The sequence below is a fragment of the Scylla paramamosain genome, chromosome 7, assembly GCF_035594125.1.
Source record: "Scylla paramamosain isolate STU-SP2022 chromosome 7, ASM3559412v1, whole genome shotgun sequence".
Classification (NCBI taxonomy): domain Eukaryota; kingdom Metazoa; phylum Arthropoda; class Malacostraca; order Decapoda; family Portunidae; genus Scylla; species Scylla paramamosain.
This window is the reverse complement of record NC_087157.1, coordinates 27,043,116-27,055,920: the sequence shown is the minus strand read 5'-3', so window position 1 is coordinate 27,055,920 and position 12,805 is coordinate 27,043,116. Positions and strand designations below refer to the sequence as shown.

The following is a 12,805-nucleotide window of genomic DNA, read 5'->3' as shown; positions in this document are numbered from 1 at the left end:
CAGAGATTAGCCGTTATATTAACCAGACATTAAAGTAGGCTCAAGGTAATTCACCCAATCTAATAACTAAATTTATCTTCAGAAAGAAAAAAAAAAAAAAAAAATCGTAGTGATCATTTGCTGAACTATTAACGAAGAATAGGAGTGAACACGTTGTGTTTTTCTTGAAGACGTCATGAGTTCTGTGTATAAAAAAAAAAAAGATCTTCCCAGTTACCTCTTTGGAGAATGTGCTCCCAATCTCCCTGCGTGCTGCTTGTGGACTTCTTTGTTATGCCACTCACCTGAATCGCGCTTGCTCCTGAGAGAAAGCCACCAGATGACAAGGCAGGGGCGCATTTAGTACAATTAAATTTATAGGTTTATTTGTTTAAGTTAGATTATGGGGCAATGAATGGGAGGCTGTTACAGGACGATTCTCAGAATTATTTGATGCTACAAGGAAACCATTTAGTGTACTGCGTACGTGTTTATATAAAATTCCTTATTCAATAAGATCGAAATTCATGCGCTCTGATATCTCAGGTTCTCGCGTATCATGTATACAAGAATGATGAGCTTTAACAGTATGCATTTTCCCTTTTTCCTTGTGTATGTGCATCTTTCATTTGACAGATCTGAAATACATTATTATGTTGTGAAATAGTAATGCCTGTGAAGCTATATAGTGTATGTACTGAAGCTGTTGTAAGTGAAATACGATTTGCAGCGTCGATGATCTCAGATTTTTTATATGCCCCGAGAAACCTCATCGTGAATCCCTTAAGGCTGGTACGGGGATGCGGTACCTATCTTTACTTTAGCGTGTTTAATGAGGTTTCCACTTGATGGCGGAATATTATCTGGTATCTGATTTACGTATGTATCTAATGATTTGGTGTTGATTTTGCATGGTACTAACTTTAGTTTATAATATTTTTTTGCTGTATTTTCTTAGTTTGTATTTATTCATTCACACATTTATATACCTATTTAGTTATTTATTCGTATACTTCATTCCTTCTATGGTCTTTCAGGGTGGGTGATCCTATGGATATTGATGATCTCTTTGAGTCACCGTAGCCTAGGCATCACGGTTCCCTAAGGTGCAGTTTTAAAATAAAGACGACCTGCGTTCCTTTATCAGCGCACATATATTGCTCCTTATAGACTCAAGAGATATTATTCTCTGGCTTTAGTGTATCTTGATGTGGTGTAAATGATGCATGATGTTGGTACCTATGCCCTTATTTTGAATACTTATATAAGAAAAATTTTCAAAGACAGCATGGATTACTAGTCGGGTTTTATTTATTTATTTATTTTATTATTATTATTATTTTTCTTTTAGTATTATTGCTATTGTTGTTATGGACGTGTCATTTTGTTCTACTCTACTTTCATGTATCTATTTATTCATTTTACCCTATTAACTCCTCGGGGAGTAACACCCCTTTCCACACCTATGTTGAAGCCGCACAACCACAGCCCTTCTCTTGGAGTGCTGGGAGGGGCGGGTCAGGGCGGGCAGGACGATGTAACAACTCTCAGCCCTGATATACCTCACACCACACCCCCAAGAGCTGAAATACACGTGCTTCCCTTCGCGTACTGTGATAGTAAACAGCACACTACTAAACACTGACCCAACTAACCTCTATCAAAAAGGCCACAATGCACTAAAGGAATCTGTGTTTTCATCAGCCACAACAATCAAGAAGAGCCTTCAGAGTATGAGCAAATGAAGAAGTTCGTTCAGAAAGCCGTGTGGTATCTTGCTAGGATCAGATGAGCTGGTTAGGGTATGAAGGACAAGCGTGCGTTGACAGATCGCACTAGGGGAAGTTGAGACGATCCATTCTCGAAGCAAGCGTCTCGAAGTCAAGACCAAAGAACGTACACTACATCATCTATCCTTGGTCAAAGCTAATTCATGTCGTCTTCTTTACTTTAATGATTCCCTTGCAAGAACCATTCGTATCGTGAGAAGTTTCCCAATTCGTTCACTACCGAGCTTCACAAACTTGGCTCTCTCTCTCTCTCTCTCTCTCTCTCTCTCTCTCTCTCTCTCTCTCTGTAGTAACGTGCATTTTCTCATTTTAGATAAATGCTGAATCCTTTGTACAATATCGCAATTGATACCTACAGATGCTTCGCGTACTGATAATTAAAACAAAATCACGTTTTCTCTCTTCCCGTAACTCTTTCGTCCATATCCTAACAATAATTTACTAATGGAATTTTATCATTGAATCCTTTTCCTTCCTCCTTCCCACCAACATTCTTGCCACGTGCGCTCGCAATCATTTAGTTTCCATTACACAGAAGAAAAGTAACTTACTTTCCCTTCTTCCTTTTTCTTACAAAAAAAAAAAAAAAAAAAAAATTCTGACGTCTCAAAAGTTCATGTTTACTTTCTTTCCCCGGAATAATGGACTTAGTAATGTATTTGCCATTCTTTACCCCATTATTTCCTTCCCGCAATAACTCAGAGCGGGCGCAAAGCTTGAAGAAAATAATAAATAACGAAACAAAAAGCCATTATTTGTATACCAACCACTCCGACACTCACGCCGCCTCTTTTTAACTCTTGTAAAAACTCGGACACCTCTACACTCCCCACCTCCGGACTTTCGCGTTTCGTTGGTGTTTTCTTGCCGCCTCTCCCGCTTCTGCATCACGGGTAAAAAAAAAAATAAATAAAAATAAATAAAAAATAAATAAAAATAAAAATGCTCATAAAAACTCCACGTTTCTTCCCTGAATATCAAAACAGGAGCAGAAAGGAGAGAATCCACACCTCTCTCGCTGAATAACAATTAAGCTGCTGCCGAGATGTATATGCCTTGTATTTATTTATTAATTTTTCGTACTTTAATTCCTTGAGTATGAGCGCGATGATATATCAAAGAAAGAAATAGTACGTGTCCTTTGATTACAATAAATATTTTTGTCTCTATAATTCTCTCTGCACTTATATACCAATGTTCTTATTTTTATTTATTTATTTATTTATTTATTTTTACCAATGTACGTGGTTATCGTTCTCTCTTCCTCTACACCAATACAAGTTAACTATACATTAATATATGTTTCTGTATCGCACTCTCTTTCCTTACATAAATTCAAGTTCACTATTCACATACCTATTTCTTTAAGCACTTCCTCCCTTGGTTCTCCCGGTAGCGAGGAGAGAGGGGCGAGGGGAGACATGACTGACACACGACCGACCCACCGCTGCCAGACAGGCTAGACACCCCATCTCCCTCCTCCGCCCTTAACATGATTATATCCGCTGCTTCGTTCCTCCCTCCCGCTTTCCCCTCTCCCCTCGAGCCCTTCTCACCCTCCCCTCGTGTACAGAACTCCTGCAGCTTGAGTATATTACACCGCTCTGCTAATTTCTGTGATTACGAATGCTGTTATTGTTACATTGGTTTAAGCTGGCTAACACAGTAGAAGTAATTACTCTCCTTGAATTGTCAGTAATCATGTTTTTTTTTATTATTTCTATAAGTATTACTTCTACTTCTACTACTACAACTACTACTTCTACTACTACTAGTACTACTACTACTACTACTACTACTACTACTACTGTACCTCTTATGTCTAGCAATTTAATAATTATTTTGTTAGTAGAATCACATATAATTTTGTGTGTGTGTGTATCTTTTATGTTTTTCATTTTTTAGTCGTTTTTAATGCGTTTAGTGTTAGAACGATATGTTGTACCATGCTAATTATTGGAATCATGCTATGTTTGTAATCTGTGCTCAATAAAATAACTATCTATGTGTGTGTGTGTGTGTGTGTGTGTGTGTGTGTGCAGCAGGGAGGAGGAGGAGCAGGAGAGGCCACCACGAACCAGGTTTAACTTAATACTTTTTATTGTCACAGCATCACTCTACGTTATGTTATATAAATGTATCTCTTTAATATATATATGCACATTTAACCACGTAAGAGTCGTGTGGGGGGAGGGGAGAGGGAGGGAGTGTGAGGAAGAGTATGGGAGAGGAGTGAGAAGAGAAGGGGGGAGGGAGGGTGTATGTGTGCGTGTATGTAAAGGGGAAGAGTGGGGATGGGGAGAGGGAGGAAGCTGTACTAACAACCATATCAACATTGCAATTAATATTTACAAGTTATATGTTACAGATATATCCATAGGGGGGAGGAGCTGGCCAGGGGAGGGGCAGGTGGAAGGGGAGGGGAAAGGAGGGGAGGGGGAGAGAAGGGGGAAGGGGAAGGTGGCCAGTAACCTTGATATGTGAGTTTTAGGGAGGAGGAGGAGGAGGAGGAGGAGGAGGAGGAGGAGGAGGAAGCTAGCAGACCAACAAGACCACAGTAATCAGTCGTACACAGACACATACATACATACACACATACACACACACGCACACACACAGGGACACGTGTATACACAGACGCCAGAACGGAACCGTGAAGGGAGCAAGTAATACGCACACGTACAGTACACGTACACGGTATACACACACGAATAAGCATACACGTGTTCCCTTACATACATACGTACATACTCACGTACGTACATACACACATATACTTTACACGCATGTACGTACACTCATTATCACATCATGGAGAGAACACACACACACACACACACACACACACACACACACACACACACACACACACACACACACACACACTACTCTACACTTTATTATTATTAGACTATTACATTGTTCCACGTTTCAAATAATTCCTTTTTTTCTTTTTTTTTCCTTCATCGCTTCAAAATTCCCTCTTATATCTTTTCCTTCTCTAGTCCTCTTCCTACGTGTACGTATGTATACAAAAACAAAACACACACACACACACACACACACACACACACACACACACACACACACACGGGACGCACATTATATTTTATCTTTATACATTAATACGCAACAGACGATGTGTTCAGGAATTAATTAATCAAAGTCTGGGAGGATTAGTCCCCCCTTACATTTTTTTCGGGGGGAGGAGGAGGAGGAGGAGGAGGAGGAGGAGGAGGAGGAGGAGGAGGAGGAGGAGGAGGAGGAGGAGAGAGGAGGCGGAGAAGGATTGGAATAGAAAGAGGAGGAAAAGGTTGGGGGGGGGAGGAGGAGGAGGAGGAGGAGGAGGAGGAGAGAGGAGGCGGAGGGGGATTGGAAGAGAGAGAGGAGGAAAAGGTTGGGGGGGAGGAGGAGGAGGAGGAGGGGAGGAATCAGCGTGTGTGTACTAATTCGTGAGGAGGACGAGGAAGAGGAATGGGGGGCGCATCTCCCCTTCATTCCGCCCCCCCTTCACTTCTGCGGTTAGTGGATCACAACAGAAGAGAAGGAAGAGGAGGAGGAGGAGGGATGGGAGAGAAGTGGGGAACAGATGGAAGGGAAAGATGAGAAGGAGGAGGAGGAGGAGGAGGAGGAGGAGGAGGAACAAGGGTGAGTGTAAGGTAATTAACTAGTAAATGGGAGAGAGGAGGAGGAGGAGGAGGAGGAGGAGGAGGAGAAGGAGAAGGAGAAGGAGGAGGAGGAGGAGGAGGAGGAGGAAAAAGAAGAATACAAAAGAATACAAAGAATAAAGGGAAACAAACAGCAACAGACCTTTTGGAGGAGGAGGAGGAGGAGGAGGAGGAGGAGGAGGAGGAGGAGGAGGAGGAGGAGGAGGAGGAGGAGGAAACAAGGAGCGTCAGAGGGGAAGGTGGAGGGTGAAGAGAGAAGGGGAAGGGAGATGGGGAAGACAAAGGGGCGGTGGGGGATTGTGACAGACGACCACAGACGAGATGCTGGTGCCCCGAGGAGGAGGAGGAGGAGGAGGAGGAGGAGGAGGAGGAGGAAGGAGGGAGGAGGGAGGAGGAGGAGGAGGAGGAGGAGGAGGAGGAGGAGGGAAGAATGCTGTCTACATTAGGAACTTGGGAGCCCCTGGAGAAGGTGGCCTGCTTGGATGACCTGAAGGAAGAGAGAGAGAGAGAGAGAGAGAGAGAGAGAGAGAGAGAGAGAGAGAGAGAGAGAGAGAGAGAGAGAGAGAGAGAGAGAGAGAGAGAGAGAGAGAGAGAGAGAGAGAGAGAGAGAATAAACGGCAAGACGAACAAGATGGCAAAAAAAAAAGATGGAGATTGCTAAAAGAAAAAAAAAATCAATAACCAACAGAGAAAAGGGACTGACGGGGCTAAGGAGGGTCGAGGCTGGGAACTTGGGAACAGGGGACTGACTGGGGGACTGGGGACTGGGAACACCTATCAATGGGGCGGCTTGAGCGAACAGGGCAGCCCCACAGCCTCACCACAGCCCCCGGTACCACGAGACACGGGGCACCAGTATTACCACCAGTAGGGCAGCGAGGATGGGGCCCAGGAGGGGGGTCGCCGCGCCTGCACCTGTCCCCCTGTCTCCCCTGGGTTCCTCGGGGGAGTATGGCACAGCGTGGGTGTTCCTGGGGCGGGATGGAGGCGGAGGGCGTGTGGCGGAGGGCTTTCCTTGGCGAGGTGAGGCCGCCTGCTTGTCTTCGGTGAGGGGAATGAGCTGATCGTGGCGGGTGTGCGGGATGAGGTTGTCGTCCTCGCCGCCCACTGTGCCCACCAGGACCTCTTGGGGCGTGGTGAGCGGCTTGGGCAGGGGAATTTCTGCGGAGGGGAAAAAAGGGTTAGATTCTAGAACGTAATGTGCTTTTTTCTTTCTTTTTTTTTTTTTACGTCCTAGAAGGTACTGGTGTGTTTTCTTTCGTTCTTGAAAGTGCGTTTTGTTTTTGGTTTCTTTAAGGTTAAAGTGTGTGTGTCTTTGAGTTCTGATAACAAATGCGCTTTTTCTTTTAGATTCTTAAAGGTTAATGTGTTTTTGTGGTTCTTCAAGGTGTTCTTTTTAATGAGTAAAGGTACGATGTCTTTGAGTAAATACGTGTCTTCCATCACTCACACCATACAACTTTTCCCCTCATCTACTTCCACACACATACTCACATTTCCATCATAACCTTCCTATTTCTCCACCGTGACTAAAACTTTCCTCTCCCGTCTCCTACACGCTCCCAAAAACCCACGACCTTTCCTCACTTCCCCAACACGTCCAACTAAAACTTTCTCCCTACACACACACACACACACACACACACACACACACACACACACACACACACACAAACCAAACCCAGGACCTCTTTTCTTTCTTCACTCTCAGTGCCTCCTTTCCTTCTCTTACTTGAATAGTTTATCCCTCACTTTCAATCCCTTCCTTCCTTCCTTCCTTCCTTCCTGCCTGCCTTCCTTCTTAGAGCTACCGTAAAGTTTTTCCCTCATTTTCAATCCCTTCCTTCCTTCCTTCCTTTTTACTCAGACTCACCGTACTGTTTGTCCCTCACTCTCAATCTCTCCCTCCCTTCCTTGCCTCCTTTTTTAGACTCACCGTACAATTACCAGAGTTTAAATTTCACATTATATATCTAATGAGAAATTCACAAAAAAGAAAGAAAGAAAAAAAAAACTACACAATATTGGCATGGTAGCATCACTTCAACGTTGGCATCTCTATAAAAAGATACTCTTCTCTTACCTTCCCCTACAATAACATAAATCATTCCCTTACTTTCCCCTACAATATCAGACATCAAAGACACGGCACATCGGTAAGGTAAGGCAAGGCATCACTTCTCTCTCTCACCCTCTCCTTCCTTCTGTAACTCACCGTAGAGTTTGATCTTTCCCTTCACCTCCCCGAGCGAGTTCTTGGCGGTGCAGCTGTAGTGGGTGAAGTCGTCCTCCTCCAGGTCGAGAATGGTGAGGTGCATCTTCAGCGTGTACTGGTTCACCTCGATCTCCTTGTTCACGTACCGCCGGCTGTCCACGATTTGAGGGCCTGCCGGGGTTGGAGGAAAGTGAGGGAGTGTGCAGTGGCAGACTCAAAGGTTTAAGGGCCATATTCTGAAATGCCTCTACGCTGCACCTCCACTACATTGAAAAGGCTCAATATAGTTTAAATTACAAGAGTTTTTAATTTTTTATCGTTCTAGGAATAGATTAAGAGAGTTTATACATTATTTACTACATAAACTGTCTTAATAACCCGACTGATTATCTCTGTGGCCTTTGAAAAAAAACATACCCACCCATCCAGCCACTCCTGACTCGAAACTCCCCATCCACCCACTCACGCACCCATCCATTGACCTACTTATTCATCTATCCACCTACCCGCCCACGTGGGAACATGATAGAAGTATTGAAATGGCTAAAAGGAATTAACAAAATGAATAAGTGACATCCTTATAGTAAACAATCCGGGTAGAACTCGAGATAACGGATATAAGGTAGGCAATTTTAGTTTAGGAAAGAGATTGGTAGGAACTGGTTAACGAACTGAGTGGTTGACCAGTGGAACAGGCTACAGGCTACAGGCTGCAAGCAGCAGGATACAGGCTGCAGACTACAGGCTGAAGGCTGCAGTTTGCATACTGCATGCTACAGGCTGCATATTGCAGACTACAGACTACTTGTCTTTGGCTTATTTGGCGACACCCCTGTCCTCCCCCCGAGTCCTCCCTCCAACCCTATCTCACAGCGGCCAAGCTGATGACGTCACAAGTCTTTTATTATGCGTAGTTATTTAATTTTGAAAATGACCCTTAAAAAAAAAAAGACAGCTACACTCGATTGTTTTATATATTATGACTTGCCATATACTTTAACTATTACCGTGAATATCAAAACATTTCGTACCTGAATAGTAATAAAGAAATAGAAAATAAAAATTCTGAACAATGATGTTGGAACCTTGACCCCATTAAAACGATTGAGTAGTCCACCCATTGTGACTTAACAAGAAAAAAAAAAAAATATTATTCCAAAGAATTTAAAGTTACTTAGAGGCAGAAATAAACATTCACAAAAAAAAAAGGTAAAAAATGTTGGAACCTTCAAACGACTTAAAAAAATAAAATAAAGTACACCAATTTGATTTGACAGCAGTGAAAAACACAAAAAAATATGAAATATTTTTGCAAACAATTTAAAGTTCGTCAAAACCTCAAATAAAGAAAAAAAGAAAAAAAAAAACCGTTAAAATTTCGACTTTTAACAGGATTATAAATCACTCTAAAGTCCACATACTCGTATTTGACTTAACTTTAAAAAAAAAAAAGACAAAGAAAAACTATGAGCAATTTTTTGAAGCAATTAATATTTAATAAAAGTCCGAAAAAAATCACTAAAAGCATTTCGAAAAAAAAAAAAAAATCCAACCGTTATTTACACATAAACAACTAAATCACTATATTTCCCTTAAACATTAAACCACTTAAAAACATAACAAAATACTTTTAGAAACCATAAAAAAAACTTACTTAGAAGCAGAAATAAACAAGTTAAGGAATAAAAGTAAAAAATAAATCTGAATCTGGCCAGACTCCGACAAACCATCATGGCGGAGGCGGCGATCCCAGCAGAGGAGATGACGGCCACTCTGCCTTACTCGTTATTTTGGGGTTACTTATTTATTTTCAGGATTAATTTTGGCTGTGTGTGTGTGTGTGTGTGTGTGTGTGTTCAGTCTTCTATTCCCCCCATTCTCCACCCCCACCTGCTTATCCCTGTCACCTATCCGCCCAGGTCATCCCACTTCGCCTATCTTCTTCCTCTTCCCTACCTGTGTGTGTGTGTGTGTGTGTTGTCCTGCAGCTAACCGAACCTAAAGTACCATAATCCCTAAGGACATTAATGTAACCTAACCTAACCTAACCTTATCAGATAATATATACTTACAAGGCCTGTCACGAACACAAAATGTAGGTACCGTTGAAATGTCTCGCAGTGAAATTCCAGTAATAGCATTGACACTTAATACATCCGGTTACAATGGCGCCCATGCTCAAACTGAAGACGTGAAGTTTCCCGCCTGTCTACAGTGTGACGTGCTGTCTTGAGATGGGCTAGAAACACAGAGGAAAGGAGCGGGAAAGAGCGTAACGTCTGGGTCTGGGGAGCATGCGCAGCAAACAAAGCCTGTGAATACACACACACACACACACACACTCTCTCTCTCTCTCTCTCTCTCTCTCTCTCTCTTCTTGTTATTAATGTTATTACTGTAACTGTTACTATTTTACTATTATCACCCTGACATTACGTCCACCTATACATCAAATACCTAACTGCGCTTTTATCTTTTTCATTTGTTGTTGTTGTTGTTGTTGTTGTTGTTGTTGTTGTTGTTGTTGTTGTTGTTGTTGCTGCTGTTGTACCTTTAAGTGCTCGTAAAATTGTCGATCACTTTGAATCCGAGTAGGAGCAAGAGTACCACAGAAATATTAAACCCGATTACAAGTATAAGCACGTGATATTGTGTTCTCTCTCTCTCTCTCTCTCTCTCTCTCTCTCTCTCTCTCTCTCTCTCTCTCTCTGTCTAAGTGGATGGAACGACTGATTGGTGGAGGGTCAGCAGACAATGGATGGATGGGTGGATGGATTAGTGGGTGACTGTGGTCGTGGATGGGTAGGTCAATGTGCAGTGGATGATAGAGTGGATGGCTTGGTGGGTGTGGGTGGGATGAGTGGGTGGGTTAGTGGATAGGAGATGGGTGGATGGATGGGCCTGCAGGTAGTGTGCGTTGGGTGGATGCGGTTGAGTGGGTGGCTGGACGGATGGGCTAACGGAGGTGGTTGGGTGGGTGAGTGTGAGTCAGTGGCTGTTGATGGGTGGATGTGAGTGGGTGGATATGGTTGAGTGGTTGAGTGGATGGGTGGATATGGCTGAATGAGTAATGGATGGGTTGGAAAAACATTATATTGTGTGTGTGGATCAACATGCTGTCTTCACGAAACCTGTAATCCAGACGTCTGAGTCTAGGAACATTTTGGGTACCATGTGTCTATAAGTACCAAGCGTCCTGAGGCCTATTTGCTCTCAGGTCGATCTGTCTTAAGGATCATCTGAACTTGAGGCTTACATGAGCTGAGTTAACTTTACCATACGTCCCAGGACCAAGTGACTGCAAACCATTTTTAAAGACAAGAGCTATAAAATTAATAAGTTCAAAGTTTCAAGATTCTTAACCGTTTTGCCCTCTCACCGTGCTTATTTCAAAAGCCCACAGAGGTGACTGGTCGGGTTTTCATAGGTGTTTTCTTCACGACGATGCAGAATCCTTGTTGAACTATCACTGGAATCATGAAAACACCCTTGAAAACCCAAAGAACTTCAATTGCAACCTACTAAAAATTGTGGTGTTACGCAGAAACATTCAATAACTTAAGCTTTTATAGTTATGTGTTGATATCAAGCCTGGACAAAAGGACAGCGGGTATGAAGAACATGTACGAGTTGACAAGAAAGTGAATAAGACATGTATATTTGTGTCTTTGGGATGTGTGTGCGGCGTTTCGGATAAAAGAAGCTGTGAATCTGAGAGGTGATAGCACAAAGAAGGATGTGCTTATAGGTGTGACGAAGGGATGGGGTGTGTGTTAGGGAGAATGTGAACTGGAGATGAGTTAAGGATAGATATTAAGGAAGGTTAGGAGGAGGAGGAGGAGGAGGAGGAGGAGGAGGAGGAGTTTTGAAAGATATTAGGGTAAGGAAATTCTCAAGGGGAAAAGAAGAAGGGAGGGATGGTGGGCAAGAAAGGACTGAGGGATGGAGGAGGAGACAGACCGAGGAAGGGAGTGAGTTAGGAAGGGAGGGAAGGAAGGGAAGGGAGGGAGGGAGGGAAGGAAGGAGGGATCAACTGACAAGACCACATGTTGTTGGTCAAAGTTTGTGTGTATGTTTTTATGGTGTGTGTGTGTGTGTGTGTGTGTGTGTGTGTGTGTGTGTGTGTGTGTGTGTGTGTGTGTGTGTGTGTGTGTGTGTGTGTAAGGCGTAGGACAACTTTTTACGAGGAAAATGTTCACCGAATCATTGAAGCTCACAGACTTATTCTCTCTCTCTCTCTCTCTCTCTCTCTCTCTCTCTCTCTCTCTCCTTCATTCAGAAACGCTTTGCTCTCTCACCAGGAGTATTTTCAAAGACCACAGAGATAACTATAATAACCAGGTTCTCAAGAGTGTTTATAATGCTAATAATAAAGACATCTTGTTATTCTGTGACTAAGAGTACAACCACAAAAACACCCTTGAAACCACGTGCAACTTCAACTATAGAGAGCCTTTGGAAAGTAGCGGAGGTGCGGTGCTGAAGAGTTTCAATATTTGGTCCCGTCTTACCTTGCTCGTCCATAATTTTTGTCCAGAAGTTAATGGACTTGGGACTCGCCTCTACCTCGCACTCCAGGGTCACGTTGGTTCCCACCGGCGCCCCCACCAGCTGGTTGGGGATGCGGACCACAGGGTGAACTGGCAGAGGGGCGCGAGGAGGTGGAGCAGCAGTGGCGAGGGGCGGCGCGCGGTGGGTGAGGAAGGAAAGAGACGAAAAGCGTGAGATTTTGTTGTGGAGTTGAGTGGAGTTGGGTTGTTAATGTGAGATTGGAGAAAGGGTACAAGAAACGGAGATGTGAGGAAAGGGGGATTGAAGGGGAAAACGGGAAAGGAGAGACATGGGGAAAAGTGAAGGGAGAATTATGGAGGAAAGAAAAAAAAAAGTGACCGAGGAGGAATATATGTATAGACAAAAAAATAAGATAAAATAAAACAATAAATAAATAAAAAAAAATAAATAAAGAAAAAATGAGAAAAGTGAAATCGTGAAAAAGAAAAGACAGAAAAATAGACAAAAGAGAAATAGAAAAAAAAACAGGAAAAGGCATACAAAAGACAGAAAGAGATTAAGCGAAAGAAAAGACGAAAAAGTGAAAAAAAAGAGAAGAAAAGAAAAACAACAAAATTAACAAGACCCCCCCCAAAAAAAAA

The 12,805-nt window shown here is 42.9% G+C and overlaps 1 protein-coding gene across 1 annotated transcript in view; it reads right to left on the bottom strand.

Moving 5' to 3' along the window:
• Positions 1-5,957: 5,957 nt before the first annotated feature.
• Positions 5,958-12,805, bottom strand: part of LOC135102282 (neurotrimin-like) — a 199,524-nt gene continuing 192,676 nt past the window's right edge. Inside the window, exons 11-13 of the mRNA XM_064007273.1 lie at positions 12,164-12,292; positions 7,653-7,823; positions 5,958-6,598 (exon numbers count right to left, since the gene is read on the bottom strand). Coding sequence (XP_063863343.1) covers positions 6,255-6,598; positions 7,653-7,823; positions 12,164-12,292 — 644 coding nt within the window. The 3' untranslated portion in view covers positions 5,958-6,254. The remainder of the gene's footprint in view (positions 6,599-7,652; positions 7,824-12,163; positions 12,293-12,805) is intronic.